This window comes from Phyllopteryx taeniolatus, chromosome 9, assembly GCF_024500385.1.
Source record: "Phyllopteryx taeniolatus isolate TA_2022b chromosome 9, UOR_Ptae_1.2, whole genome shotgun sequence".
NCBI classification, from domain to species: domain Eukaryota; kingdom Metazoa; phylum Chordata; class Actinopteri; order Syngnathiformes; family Syngnathidae; genus Phyllopteryx; species Phyllopteryx taeniolatus.
This window is the reverse complement of record NC_084510.1, coordinates 25,489,788-25,507,385: the sequence shown is the minus strand read 5'-3', so window position 1 is coordinate 25,507,385 and position 17,598 is coordinate 25,489,788. Positions and strand designations below refer to the sequence as shown.

The window sequence follows — 17,598 nt, the reverse complement described above, 5'->3', positions numbered from 1 at the left end:
CTCCACCTCTTCTTGGCTCTGCGGGAGCATCGTGGCATTGTCGCATCAAGATTGAAAGTTCATATGCTTTTTAGACAAAAATGCGTGAAAATACTTAGGTTAGATACATTTGAGTAGGGTTGTTTTATTAAAAATGTATAGCTTATCATGCTTCGTTGCAGAAGGAAGCCCGTCAGCCATGAAGATAAGTTGGCGTCCAGATTAATTTCCTCCTATTGCACTTTTTTAATTGCATCAGTCATGACTCTTACACCTTTGAGAGTTAGGGGAGATGATGTTAGCGCAGTAGTTAGCTTTTGTAAAGTATTGAAGCCTTTTCTCTTGTTAGGGGCTCGGCACAAGCACAGACTTTGATGGGCATGGCTGGCGGTAGCGAAGTGTGCGTAGCAATCTAATCAATCCATACATTTAAAAATATATACGGATTGTATTAAATAATTGATTCATGAAATATAATTGAATTACTATTAAATGTAAAATGCAAATTTTATTGAAATATACATAACTATTTAACATATTCTACATCCACTTTTAACCTCATCTACAGAGGACCTGGCCCATCTGTCAGATTGTAAATATTAAACGTGGCCCTTGAGCACAAAGGTTTTGCCACCAATTGTGTGTGCTATTGTAGCTTGAAAGTGGCTCTGGATCGTCACCCAGCCGAGCTGATCATATCATGGGTGGTGTGGTGGTGGTAATTTTCGTAAATTAACACCACTATTAGGTAAAGCTGAGACAGAAGTGCAGAACGGCTCATTCACAGACACATTCAGAAGTCGGTAGATAAGTAATGATTTACTTAGTTGTGTAATCTCACACATGATGGCTGCGCAGGCACTCCTACTATTTGTATACATGTCATTAACTCATTCACTGCCAGCCTTCCCAGTTAACATGGATATTTGACTTCTAAAGCCGTCAATGGCAGTGAATTAAAAAGTCAATTTTCCATAATATGTCCCCTTTTCATGTCTGCTCCTGTTACTGTGTGTTTTTAGGTACGGCTTTTTGGCTGTATTTGCTACCACAGACGGAGGAATCACAAGAGTGTTTCCCAACAAGTAAGAATCCTTCTTATCAAGACAGTGTGCTGTTTTTTAATGGCTCCCTTTTAAAGTATAATCACTTAGATAAGGAACAAATACGGCAGTAGTGGCCTCGTAGCGGGGAGATTTACAGCTCTCTCTTAAAATGTCAGGGCTGCGGAAAGCTGGGAGGAAGACCCCGAGCCGTTTAACGCCAGCTATTACCGCCGCAGTCTCGACAACAAGGGCTACATCTTCAGAGCGCCTTATCGGACAGGTGAATGATGCTACCGGGGAGTTTCACGCTGGGCCTGGTCTTTTTGTTGACTCGCTTTTTTTTTGGTTGTTTGTTTGTCTCGCAGCCAGAGACGAGCTGCTCAACCCGGAGAATGACACCATAGGGATCCTGGTCAGCACGGCGGTAGAAATCACTGTCGGAGGGAAGACTATCAAACCGGCAGGTGCGTTTCCCCGTAACGTCGACTATTAGTTTTGAAGAGAATCACAGTAACTGTCTGTTTTTCCTCTTTGTCAGTCGTCGGCGTCAAGCTGGATCTCGAAGCCTGGGTGGATAAGTTCAAGATTCTTGCCAGTAACCACACAGACAACCGCCAAGGCCCCAACACGGTAACCAATGGGCAATGTACCAAATATTGAGTCGGGTGCCCCGAAAAATAATTGAACCTTTACTGTGTGGTACCAGGAATTGGGATATACATTGTGGTAATCTACTATATGCGGAACGTCATATGACCAAACCCACAAAATGGGATAGCTGACTTCCTGTGTATGCTACACTAACGAGCATGAATACGGTTTCATTATATGATTGTTTGAAGCTGAACTTGCTCAAATTCAGTTTTCTCTATGGCTGGTGTCTTCGGACGAAATTTAAATACATGTATATAATTTATTTATACAAACATTATATGATATATGAAAACACGAACGAAACATAAACATTGAATATTGAAATCTTTGGTGGCTCTGTGGTGACATCTTTTTAAAAAAAAAAAAAAGATATTTAAATTATGTACGGTTGCTTTGTCACGTCATTATTCACCCGAACCAGTAAGAAGTTCTTCGACCTGTTTTTGCCGAATGCGGAAGCTAGGATAGACTCTAGCAATAGCATTGTCTCTTTTGTTCCCTCATTTCATACTCATTTGCCTTCTTATTGTGTTTGTCAGTGTGGACCAAACAGGGTCTGCGAGATGGACTGTGAAGCCAACAACGACGTGAGTGTCCACTTGTCTCCTTGCACGTTTTTCACTGCTCCTCCAGCTCACAGCCACTGATGCGTTTGGCTGCAGGACCTCCTGTGTTACTTAGTCGACGACGGCGGCTTCCTGATCATGTCCAACCAGAAGGATGACTGGAACAAGGTGGTGTTTTTATCCCCGTCACGGGTGGTTACTCTTCCTCTTGAATCACGGTCCTGACTTCCCCGGGGTCCCCCGCAGGTGGGCATGTTCTTCAGCGACGTGGACCCCTACCTGATGTACGCGCTCTACAACAACTCCTTTTACAACCGCAAGCAGTCGTTCGACTACCAGTCGGTGTGCGAGCGCATGCCCAACAGCGAGGCTGGAGCAGCACGGAGAGGAGTCTTTGTGGTACTAAAAAAAAATAAATATATATATATATATATATATATATATATACATTTTGACAATTATATACGGTGGTGGTTTAATCCTTTCCATGACAATTAAATAGAATGTAAAGAATGAAACAATTCAAACGAGGTCGAGTCATTTGTATCTCAAGGCACCATTGTACAACCCCAATTCCAATGAAGTTGGGACGTTGTATTAAACATAAAGAAAAACAGAATACAATGATTTGCAAATCATGTTCAACCCATATTTAATTGAATACGCTACAAAGACAAGATATTTAATGTTCAAACTGATAAACTTGATTGTTTTAGGCAAATAAACATGAACTTCCAAAAAAGCTGGGACAGGGTCATGTTTACCACTGTTACATCACCTTTTCTTTCAACAACCTTCAATAAACGTTTGGGAACTGAGGACACTAATTGTTGAAGCTTTTTAGGGGGAATTCTTTCCCATTCTTGCTTGATGCACAGCTTCAGCTGTTCAACAGTTCGGGGTCTCCGTTGTCGCATTTTACGCTTCATAATGCGCCACACATTTTCAATGGGAGACAAGTCTGGACTGCAGGCCGGCCAGTCTAGTACCCGCACTCTTTTACTACGAAGCCACGCTGTTGTAACACGTGCAGAATGTGGTTTGGCATTGCCTTGCTGAAATAAGCAGGGGCGTCTATGAAAAAGACGTTGCTTGGATGGCAGCATATGTTTCTCCAAAACCTGTATGTACCTTTCAGCCTTAATGGTGCCTTCACAGATGTGTAAGTTACCAATGCCATTGGCACTAACACAGCCCCATACCATCACAGACGCTGGCTTTTGAACTTTGCGTCCATAACAGTCCGGATGGTTCTTTTCCTCTTTGGCCCGGAGGACACGACATCCACAATTTCCAAAAACAATTTGAAATGTGGACTCGTCGGACCACAGAACACTTTTCCACTTTGCATCAGTCCATCTTAGATGAGCTCGGGCCCAGAGAAGCCGGCGGCGTTTCTTGGTGTTGTTGATAAATGGCTTTTGCTTTGCATAGTAGAGTTTCAAGTTGCACTTCCGGATGTAGCGCCGAACTGTATTGACTGACATTGGTTTTCTGAAGTGTTCCTGAGCCCATGTGATGATATCCTTTACACATTGGTTGTCGGTTTTTGATGCAGTACCGCTTGAGGGATCAAAGGTCAATGTTGGTTTTCGGCCTTGCCGCTTACGTGCAGTGATTTCTCCAGATTCTCTGAACCTTTTGATGATGATATGGACCGGAGATGATGAAATCCCTAAATTTCTTGCAATTGTACATTGAGGAACATTGTCCTTAAACTGTTGGACTATTTTCTCATGCACTTGTTCGCAAAGAGGGGAACCTCGCCCCATCTTTGCTTGTGAATGACTGAGGAATTCCAGGGAAGCTCCTTTTCTACCCAATCATGGCACCCACCTGTTCCCAGTGAGCCTGTTCACCTGTGGGATGTTCTAAACGGGTGTTTTGATGAGCATTCCTCAACTTTCTGTCTTTTTTGCCACCTGTCCCAGCTTTTTTGGAACGTGTTGCAGCCATAAAATTCTAAGTTAATGATTATTTGCTAAAAACAATAGTTTATCAGTTTGAACATTAAATATCTTGTCTTTGTCGTGTATTCAATTAAATATAGGTCGAACATGATTTGCAAATCATTGTATTCTGTTTGTATTTATGTTTAACACAACGTCCCAACTTCATTGGAATTGGGGTTGTATATACATACAGTATGTAATAATTTTACATTCACTCATTGTCACGTCCGCAGCCCACGATTGCAGATTTTGTTAACCTGGCTTGGTGGACGTCTGCTGCTGCATGGTGAGAAATTTACCTCATGATTATTATATACCCTCACTAGAAATTTTATTAGGCACACCTGCAGGGCGTAATAACATTCAAAACGGATTTACTATGAACCGTTCTGTTTCTAGGTAATAATTTAACAGTGTTTATTATTGTGCTTGTCGTTTGCAGGGGTGTGGAGCGACTTGAATACTGAGAATAGTTTTTTTTATATTTTGTTTATATCATTAGATGGTCAAAATATTCGAAAGTAGTGCAGTTCTACCCCACTGCAAATTTCAGCCACAATAGTAAACATTATGAAGAGAAACATTACGGATAATTGACTTTTTATTGGTGTGAATAGAAATAGTTTGGTCTCTGGAATGCCTGCTCAACCATCAAGTGTGAAATTACACAACAACAAATTGTGAGCCTATTTCTTAATAAGGGTCTGTAAGCAAGCGATCCGGAATTGAATTGCCCTAAAACCGCCCCACGCTGAGGTGTTCCGCCCACGACTCGACAGCTCGACTGTGAATATCTGCCTTTTTCAAGCAACTACGGGGAATCGTGTCAAAGTCAAAAGGCGAAGACACCTGGGAACTACTTGTAATTGTGGGGGGGGGGGGGGGGAATGCATATATTTCCTTTAAATGAATACCTCTATGAATGAAGATATAGCATGATTATCTTTGTAATGGCTCGATTTGGTATTGGATCACATTACCTAATGCTTTGTCCTGCTTGCTACAAAATACACGTCATTAAATATTCATATTGGCCCCTTCTTGTCTTTAGGTCATTGTTCCAGCAGTTCATGTATGGACTGGCTTATCACAGCTGGTTTGTCACAGGTGGGTGCCAAAATGCCAACAGTAATTACTTTCATCATTTGTCTGAAAGTTGGCGCACATCTTATTTACAAATTCATTTGTTTCTCTCACTACTCTTGTTAAGCTCGGTACACAACGTGCCGATTTGTACCATCATACCATCATTTTTAAAATATGAGAGACCCCACACGATAAAAAAAATTTTGCACGACTTGCTTTCCTCTAACAAGGAGCTGAACATCAAAATTCACCACAGGTTTTTGATCCGTGAATCGGCCAATACATTTCCAAGTACGTCCACTTCTATGCCTTTCTGTGACTCCTCCAGTCACTCTGGGCATTCAAAGGTTTAGAGATCAAAATAATTCAGCTGTAAACGTTATAGTGCATTTTAGGTTTATCCTGAAATTTCACCCGAAAGTCGAGTAGTGTTCCCTCGTTTATCACGGGGGTTACGTTCCAAAAATAAACCCCAATAGGTGAACTTTCTTTTTTACAATTATTATAGTGTTTTAAGGCTTTAAACCTCACCATTAACATTTTCTCACATTTCTCTCTTGTTTAAACACGCTCAAAGTTCAAACCTTTGTAAGAAAAATAAGTACATTATTATTATTATTATTATTGTTGTTGTTGTTGTACTTATTATTATTGTTAATATTATTGTATAATGAAACAAAGGTCAAAACCTGTTTTAAGGCCCAAACATTTGTTTAAGAAATAAACATGTAAACATTTTCTGACAAATAATAATGACAATTTTTAGAAATAATACATTTAATTTTAATGAACAAGGTTATGAGGTTGGAAACATCCATCCATCCATTTTCTACCGCTTATCCGAGGTCGGGTCGCGGGGGCAGTAGCTTTAGCAGGGACGCCCAGACTTCCCTCTCCCCAGCCACTTCATCCAGCTCTTCCGGGGGGATCCCGAAGCGTTCCCGAGCCAGCCCAAAGACATAGTCTCAGGTTGGAAACATGAGAAATTATTCATTGTGACTCGCGCGTGTTTCACGCTTCCTCTGACCGTCCCCGACGCTGCTCCGCTGTAGCGTCCTTTTCCACTGTCTTTTCCCGAGAGAAGAACATAGTTAATAGGTAGTTGTTGCCGCTCTTTTTTCCTCAGGGCGAGAAGATTGTTGGTTATGTCTGGGAGAAAACTTGCAAACAGGAGGCACTTTACAGTCACACTGCTAGCAATCGAACACTCACACTTAAATTTAGCAAGCCGAACGCATTCTGAGCTGTACAGGAGGCATGGCACGGAGGAGATGGATTCAAATTGGTCTACAGTACCGTAGCCAATCAGGACGCAGAATACAATGCGAGTTTATACGCTGTAAAAAACAGCATGCAAAATTTCACTGTAAAAGTCATGAATTTGCGATAGTCGAACCGCGAAGTACCGAGTGTTCACTGTATGTGTAACTTTTTGTCGGTAATTGTATAGATTCATGTTTGTGTGCGTGCAGATAAGGTGGAGGCCGAAGGACTGGACTCCAAGGATCGGAGCTGTGTCATGATCCAGACTCAGTACTACCTGAGCAACCTGAGCAGCTCCTTCAACATGCTGCAGGACTGTGGCAACTGCTCCAGGTGCACATATAAACACACACACACACACACACACACACACCGTCAAGAACGACATGACTTGATAAAGTGCAGTGTCGTCTCTGTGCAGGCTGATCCACGCCAAGAGGATAAACAACACCAACCTGTTGTTCGTGGTGGCCGAGAAGATGCCCTGCAACAGCTGCAAGATCGAAACGCTGTCCCAGGAGGAGGAGGAGTGTATCCTCTGGTGCGATGATGTCGTTGATGTGGAGAAAATCTCTGCTCTTTTTCCTTCATCGCTTATTTCCAGTCATGGAGGAGAACCCGTGCGAGGAAATGACAGTGGCGCGCTACAGAAAAGGGCCCTCCACCTGTTTTGACAACAACAACGCGGTAAGGCTGTCCCCGGCATCTAGAAAAAGTCATCAAGTACATTTTAAGTATATCAACTTAGCATTTTAGCAATTCTCATTACAAATAGTACACGATGGTTCGTAAAATCTTATCCAATCGGCTTTTCTGCCTTCTCTGTTAAGGTTCACCATCATCATGTGGCATAAAAACAGTTAGTGCGTAAGCAATCATTTCTCACAAGAAATAGTACCTAAATACAGTAAGATGTAACATTCTTATCGATCTGCCATGAATATGATGTGCTAGTGTGCCATGTGTTAGCATACAAACTGACTATTTTATGAGTTCTCATTAGGAATAGTCCCTGAATGCAGAGCAATATGTAAAACCCTCATCAACCTGCCTCATCATTTAATAACTTGCACGCCATTTTTGACGTGATGTGTAATTCCGATGTGTGTCCTTCCTCAGGAGAACACGTCGGACTGTGGACGGGGCCACTCCTTCCGTCCGTCCCGCGTGGCTTTGCTGCTGATTCAACTGCTCGTGCTTTACCCTGTCGTCAGCCCTCACGCTCACTCTCTACTACATTAATTTCATCTGTCCCACACACACACACACACGCACACACACACCTTATAGCTGTCCTGTGTTTCTCATATATCCCCCCCCCCCCCCCCACCCACCTCACCACCTCAACCTAAAGTAGTCTTATAGGCAATGATGGGCAATGATGAGAAGCCCTGAGTGCCGCCGTCTAGCCAGCTTCACTTGTGCCCTCAGCCAAGGTCACCGCATTAACCACACAAGGAGAGACCCCCACGCCCACCCACCAATCCCCAAAAAAAGAACTCTTTAGACGACGTGTCTCGTGTCATTAGAATTACCAACTTTTTATTTTCATTTTGTTCACCAACAACAAAATATTGACTATATGTTTAATTTATGCACTACTACATCTACTTGCCAAAATGAGATACTTTCATGTGGTCTTATTTTTCTAGCCAAAAAGACAGCAACAATGGCTTCATGAGAGGGATTTAAAAAAAAAAAAACTGTGTTATTGTCATAACGTGCTCATATTCGCTACACTAAGGCTCACGCTCTAATAACACAGCTGTGACATTTCAATTATTATTAGTGAGCGGTATGGTGTGGTGTTATATATTATCAACAAAATAAAAAGAACCTCTCTGACCTCCATTTATACCAACATCACCTCTGCCAGTCCTCACGGGGCTGTGAAGGAGGACAAGAAAAAAAAAGCTCGATGTTGCAAGGATCAAATCGGAATGCGACAAGAAAAACATTAGTATCACGAGGGAAAAAAATGGAATATTACAAGAGTTAAGTCATAATGTTACGGGCAAAAAAAGTCAAAATATTATGAGGGGAAATGATGGCATTTTACAAGAAAAAAATGTTACAAGAACTGAGTCCTAATTTTGAACTGGTCGCCAGCCCATCATATTACAAAAGTAAATCTGGGATATTGCAAGAAAAAAAAAGATTATTTTACAGCAATTAAGTGAGAATATTGCAATTTTCTGAGAAAAAAAGTTGTAATGTTCAAAGGAAAATAATGATAAAAAGAGAAAAGATATGGGGTTAAAGTCATAATACCATGAGTGGAAAAGAATGTGATTTTACAAAAATAAAGTCAGAATATTACAGGAAAAAGTTATTTTGATTGATTTTACAAAAAGTAGAAATATTACGACAGAAAAAAAGTTCTAATTCTGTGATACTGTGAGAACAATGTCGTATATTATATGATGATAAATCCGGAATGTGACAAGATTAAAGTCGGAATTTTACAGGAATAAAGTCATGTTATGAGAAAAAAGGTTATAATACTACAAAAAACAATTTAGTGTTACAGGAATCAAGCGTAATCTTAAAACAATTAAGTGACACTATTACAAACCTGTTAGTGTGAGAATTTTCAAGGATCTGGTCAAGTTACGAAATTTGACACTCACTTGTTACAAATATAACTTTTTTTCTTGCAAAAAAAAAAAATAAAATCCTACTTTCTTCTCATAATATTCTACGACGAGTCTCGTAATTTTACATTTGTTTTCCATTTCGGTATTCCACAGAATTCTTGGCTTCTCGTAGCTAAAGTGCATAAAGCGTCGCGTGTTCGCCATCGGTTCTGTCATTCACTGCCAGGGCGGTCCAGGCCTTATCATGCTGTCCCCAAAATGGCCACCAAATACGGCCGCCGCGCGCATTAAGTAGTCAGCGCCCGTCACGTGATCATCCTTTTAGACTGTTTAGGAGCCGCTCCGTTTCATAATTAGTGCCTTGATGCACTTTGTGGTGGACGAGCATAGCGACTGTATAGTGTAGTTGTTGTTTATTTGAAATAAAGCGGCCATCTTGGAGCGGGATCAGCTTTAGGTAGAACTGCCGTCACATGACTACAAAGCAACACGTGGAGGTATGATCAGCAGGCTGTCAGCACACACTTCAACTGGATTTACGCTGCAGGTCCAAGTGCTCAATTCTCATTAAATGCCTATATGGATCCAGTTTTCGTCACTATTTCCATGTACAGCATCCAATATGGTTGTGAGGGAACACATGAAACAACCCGCATACGCGGATGACCAAATTAATCAATAACACATAACTCGTAAAAATAGAGGGTTTAGTTGGCTCTTTCCCACATTGGTTTAAATGAGGGTAATCTTCACATAACACCATTGGCCTTTTTTTTTTTTTTTTTTTTTTTTTTTTTTTTTAAATAGTGAACATGTCTCTAATGTAGCATATTTAGACAATATTGAATTGTCTATGCTTTGGCTGAAGTTTAAATTAATAGCTGGTGGGGTTTTTTTGTTTTTTAAATGAGTTTATTTGTGTAAAACATCACAGATAGACAGTGGACCCCCACCTTTCGCAGGGGATATGGACCAGCCCGGTCCGCGAATTGCGAAAATCAGTGCATAATGATGATAATGATGCTCATTATAAATTGCACTGGTGGGGGGGATATAATATATATATATATATAGAGAGAGAGATAGAGAGAGAGAGAGTGAGAGAATATATAGCGTTTTAGGGACTGGGATCCACCCCAAAAAAAAAAATAATTGGAAAAAAAATCCGCAAATAGGTGAATCCGCGGGTGCCATACTGCAAATATGCTGGGGTCCTCTGTTAGGGATATTGGGTTTTTGAGTGAAATTTCAGTATAAACCTAAAATGCACTAGAACCCCTACGGGTGAACTTAATTTGACCTTCCCTAAACTTTTGAATGTCCAACTGTTCAATGCTTCAGTAGTTTTTACGCAACTTGCTGTTCTATAACAAGGAGCTGAATGGCAACATTTCCAAAAGTTGTTTGATCCACAGAGCAACAAATTCAATTTCACATTCTACTTCAACTAGAATTGGTATTTGTTTCGGTATTGGTTGCAACAGCGATACAGATACAAAAGACTCACGGAAATGTACGTGGATGTCCTTGGAAATGGAAAAAAAAAAATACAATTCAATTTTGAATTTTGTTTTTTAACAAACAGCAAATCAGAATTGTCACTTGCAGCGTAAATCCAGCCTTTTTTGGCCTTTTTTTTTTATTATTATTTGGGCCATTCGACTGCTCTAGTTCTGCCTGAATTATGTGTGTGTGAGTGTTTAATCAAGTGGAATGTCTTGAAAATTATGTGTGTGATGCGAGGGCTGATTGTTTTTTTATGTCCTGTATGTCGCAATGAACACAATCCAGTGTTATGAACGTTTTTGGGGGGGAAAAAAAAAAAAAAGGGAGGTCGCCGCTTATTGGGTTGACAGAATGTGTTAGTCCGTCGGTGTTTTGAGTTTTTAAAATGCAACATAGAAAAACGACACCTCTCTATTGAATGCCTTAGTGTCACGCACAACAGAGCTCGGATTCCCCCTCGCCCCGCACCCCCCACCGTAATTTTGGATCATTAATGGAGTTAATATTAACAAATAATGTATATTGGGATTTTGTTTGTTTATCTGACACTTTTGGTTAAATTAGCAAAGGAACATTAGTGCTGTTCCTGAGAAACGGGCCAAACATGCGTTTTAAATGTCGACTGAAACAGTTAAAGCAGTTAATAATGAGCTAATAAAAAAAAATGACAAATAAACGTAACAAGATGGTTAGGAGAAAAACACATGGCGTTAGTCATGCTAACATGTAGCCACCTAGCATGATGATATCATGTGACTCACGTCTTCTGTGATTTGGCAGATCTACCAAAAGTAAATACAAATCAAATGTGGGCGATTTTATTGATTTATTTATTTTCCCCTCATTTTGTTGGACGAATTTAGAAAAATTATATTGGCACAGTTTAAATATTAGAACATTAATAATTGGATATAAATATTACAATTTGTTTTAGTTTCTGACACCTTTGGGTCATTACACACACCCTGGGTCAAATTGACCCATTTTAAATACTGATTGAAATGGTTAATATCGATATAAACTATGTTGATTTCAATTTCTTTAGTTTCTGACACTTTTGATCATTGCACAAACCCTGGGTTAAACTGACCCGGGAATGTTATTTGTTGTTCCTGTGAAACAAATGTAACAAAAGAGTGAAAAAATTAAAAAAAAAAGGTGTCCGTCAGTCAGTATTGCTAACGTGTAGCCGCCTCGCATTGTGACAAGCTAAGGCTTAGTGCAGTTTTGACAAAAATGCATCAAAATCAAATTGTGATTGGGGGGGGTGCTAATTAAAATAAGCAAACGGGGAGGAGGGCTACGTCAGTGTGGGGGGGGGCGAGACAGTGTGTATGTGATTGTGTAGTGTAGTCTGGTGCTACGTGACCATGTTTGACAAAAGTGTGTGTTTAAAAGAAAATAACATTTAGAGAAAACGAGTCGGAATCAGTCAAAGTGAAGTCAGTATATATATCTAAATATAACTATAGGAAAAGAGCACTGTTTATAAGTTTGAGGTCTGAAGTCCAAACAGATTTTTATTTTGTATTTCTTTCTCGTGAGCGAGCGAGCGTGTGAGTGAGGATGACTTGAGCTCCTTCTTTGTTTTGTTTGTCGCTCCATTCTTTTTGTACAGATGAAGCTACACGAAAAAAGAGAAAAAAATGACAAAAAAAGAAGAGGGGCAAACTTTGTAAAATATTGTGTCTGTGACTCCTTGTAAAATATTTTCAAATTGTTTATTACAGAGAATCAGTTAATAAATAATGTTCATATTTTTCACTTCAATGCTTGTGGGTGTTTTTTGTAATCCAGCACGGCCATCCATACCTCAGAGTTTAGCGAGGAAGTCCATGAGTAGCCGATGCCATGCGTCCGGGTCGTCCAGGTAGCAGGCGTGCCCTGCCCCTTTCATCACCGCCACGCTGTGATTGGCCAGCTGACTCAGGTTGCTAAGCGACGCCTGCCCCAGCTCAGTGTCACCGTCGCCGTAGACGATCAGCGTCGGCACCTGTCGTGACAACAAGGTGCTCATTTTAATTTACTAATCTATAAAATGATCCTCTCGGTTATATTTCTATTACACTTTTTGAAACGGGCAAAGACTGTTTCTTATTGGGGTTCATTTGGGCAAATTCCCTAGTAGGAGTTCAACAGAGCCTAAAATGGCTTCTTCAAACCAAAACTGCTTGACTTCCTGTTAGATTTCGTGCATGGGTCTTTGAGACTTTTATGTGGATTCTGTTATGATAGACCTGTCCACCAAATTTCTTGTGGATCGGTGAAACTGCTGACGGGGGCTACAATTTCTTTTTGGTAACTTTCCAGGGGGCGCCACTGAGTGAGTTTTGGAGGCTCCAATACATTTACATCTGGATACACACACGCTTGCCAAAATAGTGGCGATAGTTAAGGCCTCCAAAAGGTGAGCCGTTGTTTGAAAGAATAACAATTTAAGCGATTCCAAGACAGCCTTCACGCTGCCTGGTGCTTGACCCCAAGTATTTCAAGTCCTCCACCCTTGCTATCTCTTCTCCCTGTAGCCTCACTCTTCCCCCACCACCCTCTCGTTCATGCACATATATTCTGTCTTACTGCGGCTAATCTTCATTCCTCTGCTTTCCAGTGCATGCCTCCATCTTTCTAACTGTTCCTCCACCCGCTCCCTGCTTTCACTGCAGATCACAATGTCATCTGCAAATATCATGGTCCACGGGGATTCCAGTCTAACCTCATCTGTCAGCCTATCCATCACCACTGCAAACAGGAAGGGACTCAGGGCTGATCCCTGATGCAGTCCCACCGCCCCCTTAAATTCGTCTGTCACACCTACAGGACACCTCACCGCTGTTCTGCTGCACTCGTACGTCCTTTATTATTCTAGCATACTTCTCTGCCACTCCAGACTTCCGCATGCAGTACCACAGTTCTTCTCCGGGTGCTCTGTCATAGGCTTTCTCTAGATCCACAAAGACACAATGTAGCTCCTTCTGACCTTCTCTGGACTTCTCCATCTACACCCTCAAGGCAAATAATGCATCTGTGGTACTCTTTCTAGGAATGAAACCATACTGTTGCTTGCAAATGCTCACTTCTGTCCTGAGTCTAGCCTCCACTACTCTTTCCCATAACTCCGTTGTGTGGCTCATCAACTTTATTCCTCTATAGTTCCCACAGCTCTGCACATCACCCTTGTTGTGCTTAAAAATGGGCACCCACACGCTTTTCCTCCATTCTTCAGGCATCTTCTCACCTGCTAGAATTCTATTTACAAGCTGGTCAAAAACCCCACAGCCACCTTCTAGATGCTTCCGTACCTCCACAGGAATGTCATCAGGACCAACTGCCTTTCCGTTTTTCATTCTCTTTAATGCCTTTCTAACTTCCCCCTTACTAATCATTGCCACTTCCTGGTCCACCACACTTGCCTCTTCTACTCTCCATTCTCTCTCATTTTCCTCATTCATCAACTCCTCAAAGTATTCTTTCCATCTATCTAGCATACTACTGGCACCAGTTAACATATTTTCATCCCTATCTTTAATCACCCTAACCTGCTGCACATCCTTCCCATCTCTATCCCTCTGTCTGACCAGCCTGTATAGATCATTATCTCCTTCTTTAGTGTCCAACCTGGCATACATGTCATCATATGCCTCCTGTTTGGCCTTTGCCACCTCTACCTTTGCCCTCTCAATGTATTCCTTTCGCCTCTCGTCGGTCCTCTCAGTGTCCCACTTCTTCATAGCTAACCTCTTTCCTTGTATGAATCAGTGTACTGTGAGGTTCCACCACCAAGTCTCCTCTCCTTTCCTGCCAGAAGATACACCTGTAGTAGCCCAGTTTTCTGAAAGCTCCTCCTGTCCACCGAGAGCCTGTCTCACCTCTTCCCGAAAAGCTGCACAACACTCGTCCTGTCACAGCTTCCACCACATGGTTATCTGCTCTGCCTTTGTCTTCCTGATCTTCCTCCCCACCACCAGAGTCGTCTTACACACCACCATCCTATGCCGTCTAGCCACACTCTCCCTTACCACTACCTTACAGTCGGTAACCACCTTCAGATTACATCGTCTGCACAAGATGTAATCCACCTGCGTGCTTCTACCTCCGCTCTTGTAGGTCACCCTATGTTCCTGCCTCTTCTGGAAAATAGTGTTCACTACAGCCATTTGCCTCCTTTTTGCAAAGTTCCTTTCCTGGATGGCGTACTTACCCATCACATCTTCATCACCCCTATTTCCTTCACCAACATGTCCATCACAATCTGCACCAATCCCGACTCGCTCTCTGTCTGGGATGCTCAGAACTACTTCGTCTAGCTCCTTCCAGAATTTCTATTTCACCTCTAGGTCACATCCTACCTGTGGGGCATAGCCACTATTCACATGATACACAACACCCTCAATTTCAAGTTTCAGCCTCATCACTCGATCTGATATTCTTTTCACCTCCAAGACATTGTTAGCCAACTCTTCTTTTAAAATAACCCAGACTCCATTTCTCTTCCCATCTACACCATGGTAAAATAATTTAAACCCTGCCCCTAAACTTCTAGCCTTACTGGCTTTCCACCTGGTCCCAAGGACACACAATATATCAACCTTTCTCCTAATCATCATGTCAACCAACTCCCGAGATTTTCCTGTCATAGTCCCAACATTCAAAGTTGGGACTATGACATTCTGTGCTTTCCTCTTCACTTTTGGCTGAAGAACCCGCTTGCCACCTTTTCTTCTTCGACTTCGACCCACAGTATCTGAATTTCCACCGGCGCCCTGCAGGTTGACGGTGCCGGTGGCGGACGTTGTTAACCCGGGCCACGACCGATCCGGTATGGAATTCTTTGGATGAACGCTCATAATTGTTTGGCAAAGGTTTAAGCCAGATGCCCTTCCTGACGCAACCCTCTGCATTTAGCCGGGCTTGGGACCGGCCTCCAGTTTGCACTGGCTTGTGCCCCCCATAGGGCTGCATTCCAAGAAAGCAGACTGATTTTTTGTTTAATCAAAGTAAGACATCTGCTTTTACTAGCAATTTGAAATTATGCCCTGTTTTTTTTTTTTTAATAAAGTAATGGGAATGTCTTTTTTTTTTTATCGGATTCATCGATAAATTTATTACTAAAATTATCGTCGCAGCCTTACTTTCGTTATCTAATCCAGTGATTCCCAACCAGTGTACCGTGACAGCTCATCGGATGTGACATGAGAAATGATCTAATTTCACTTAATTGGTCCAAAAATGATTTACTACAAAGAGTGTACACATCTTTGTTTGTCTATCTATGCGAGTGACGTCTCGAGCCTGGCAGCACAATTAAATGCTCTTCCACTAGATGACAAAAAAACCTGTATATCCACTTTTTTCTGTCTGGTGGTGTGCCATGAGATATTTTTCTAATGTAAACTATGTGCCTTGACTCAATAAAGTGTGGGAAACCCTGGTCCAAAAAAAAATCAAAATAAAAAATAGGTGTTACGTGACCTTGACGCTGCGGTACTGTTGGGCGCTGATCTTGTCGGTGCAGACGGGTGCGACGGGGATGTAGCCGCGCAGCAGGTGCTGCTGTTGCAGCAGGAAGGGGAGCGAATACATGCCGCTGAGTGACGGGCTGATCAGCACCACGGGGCTCAGCCGCAGTCGCTCGCACACGTCCGTCAGGAACGCAGCGGGGGCCAGCTCGCCCACGGCCGCCGGCGCCTCGGCTGAGCTGGAGCGGCCCAGTCCTGCGGACAAGATTGTTGTACTTAAAAAAAAATAAGAATAAATACTGTCTGCGTCACAGTTCCAGGTTTGACTCTCAGCTTCGGCTCTCCTTGTGTGGAGTTCTTCACGTGCCTGCTTGCATGGGTTTTCTCAGAGCATTCCAGCTTCCTCCCACATTCCTAAATGATGCATGTTAGGTTCATTGAAGACTTTAAATTGTCTACTGGTGTGAATATGAGTGAATGGTTGTTTGTCTTAAACGTGCCCTGCAATTGGCTGGTGACCTTTCTCGGGTGAACCCTGCTTCTCAAGCCAATGTCAGCCGGGATAGGCTCGAGCTCACCCGTGACTCAAACGAGGACAAGCGCTCCTGACGAACGGACGGCCTCTTCTTGTTCCACTCACCTGGAAGGTCGACGGCGACGGCTCGGTAGCCGGCATTGGCCAGCGCGTGCAGAGTGCCGACGCTGAGCCAGTTTTCCGAGGAGAAGCGGCGGCCGTGAAGAAGCAAAACGGACATCTTGGCGTCTCCTGAGGACGGTCGACTTTGTCTGAAGAAGAGTGGCGACGTGCAGCATGGCACCTCCACGCTGCCCTCGCTCACCTCCACCTGCGACATCCTGAACACACACACATATATATACACACTAAATACATGCTCATTACCAGTGAATGACAAGCACAGACCCTGCTGGGGGTTCACAAGATGTCTCCTTCAGTTTTGGGAAGGGACTTTCTCTCAACATTTCTGAGAAAGTGCAAACGTGTACTTTGTACAAGTAGAACAAATAAAGTGACCACCCTGCCCTGAAGCACTCAAACGCAACATGTTCACTTAACACCTCAATCAAAAAAAAAGCATTATTATCTTTGTCAAAGCAGAATTGCTGGTATTCATCTCTCAAAAGTCATTTTGTCAGTTTCATCGGTCTTTGCAGCCTCTAGAAAGTGGGGTTAAAAGTAATTTTTTTAACACAAATATCGACATTGTCTTACCTGACGATGACGATACAAGCGCAACAAGTTGTTGTGCTTCCGCTTTATTAGTAGGGGAAATACATAGACATTGGCAGACACGGTCAGCCCCTTTTAAGCTGCATGCCTACGGTGATGCTAAGCTAGTGCGGGCAAAGCAGTCGGAGCGCATTAAAACGAAAGAACTAGAATGCCGGCACATTGTGCTGTATAGGGTTTCTCAAAACGCCGTACAATTACAAAGGAATCCGTAGTAACGTTATTTTTAAAATATGCATTGATA

The 17,598-nt window shown here is 42.3% G+C and overlaps 2 protein-coding genes across 11 annotated transcripts in view; one reads left to right on the top strand and one right to left on the bottom strand.

Annotated features, from left to right (window-relative positions):
- Positions 1–12,419, top strand: part of cacna2d2a (calcium channel, voltage-dependent, alpha 2/delta subunit 2a) — a 202,871-nt gene extending 190,452 nt beyond the window's left edge. For 4 of the 5 annotated variants that reach the window (XM_061783406.1, XM_061783404.1, XM_061783403.1 and 1 more), the window contains 13 exons: positions 1,002–1,064; positions 1,202–1,305; positions 1,391–1,489; positions 1,564–1,655; positions 2,219–2,266; positions 2,342–2,413; positions 2,492–2,644; positions 4,431–4,483; positions 5,249–5,304; positions 6,756–6,879; positions 6,968–7,077; positions 7,151–7,233; positions 7,666–12,419. In XM_061783406.1, coding sequence (XP_061639390.1) covers positions 1,002–1,064; positions 1,202–1,305; positions 1,391–1,489; positions 1,564–1,655; positions 2,219–2,266; positions 2,342–2,413; positions 2,492–2,644; positions 4,431–4,483; positions 5,249–5,304; positions 6,756–6,879; positions 6,968–7,077; positions 7,151–7,233; positions 7,666–7,788 — 1,180 coding nt within the window. In that variant the 3' untranslated portion in view covers positions 7,789–12,419. Of the gene's footprint in view, positions 1–1,001; positions 1,065–1,201; positions 1,306–1,390; positions 1,490–1,563; positions 1,656–2,218; positions 2,267–2,341; positions 2,414–2,491; positions 2,645–4,430; positions 4,484–5,248; positions 5,305–6,755; positions 6,880–6,967; positions 7,078–7,150; positions 7,234–7,665 lie in introns of those variants that run through there. The other variant, XR_009789987.1, reaches the window with a different exon arrangement.
- On the bottom strand, positions 6,043–17,520 carry abhd14b (abhydrolase domain containing 14B). Of its 6 annotated transcripts, none has more exons than XR_009789988.1 (6): positions 17,337–17,492; positions 16,746–16,960; positions 16,119–16,360; positions 12,462–12,642; positions 7,002–7,211; positions 6,043–6,870 (listed from the first exon to the last, which is right to left on the bottom strand). XR_009789988.1 is itself a non-coding variant. In XM_061783413.1 (6 exons), the coding sequence occupies exons 2-4, from the start codon at positions 16,957–16,959 to the stop codon at positions 12,463–12,465; spliced, it is 636 nt and encodes a 211-aa protein (XP_061639397.1). In that variant the 5' UTR covers position 16,960; positions 17,337–17,517; the 3' UTR covers positions 6,043–7,211; positions 8,393–8,433; position 12,462. The 6 variants fall into 6 exon arrangements, 4 of the variants coding, with proteins under 4 accessions (XP_061639397.1, XP_061639398.1, XP_061639396.1 ...); XR_009789989.1 differs by having other exon boundaries at positions 6,043–6,351; XM_061783413.1 differs by adding an exon at positions 8,393–8,433 and having other exon boundaries at positions 6,043–7,211; positions 17,337–17,517.
- Positions 17,521–17,598: the final 78 nt, after the last annotated feature.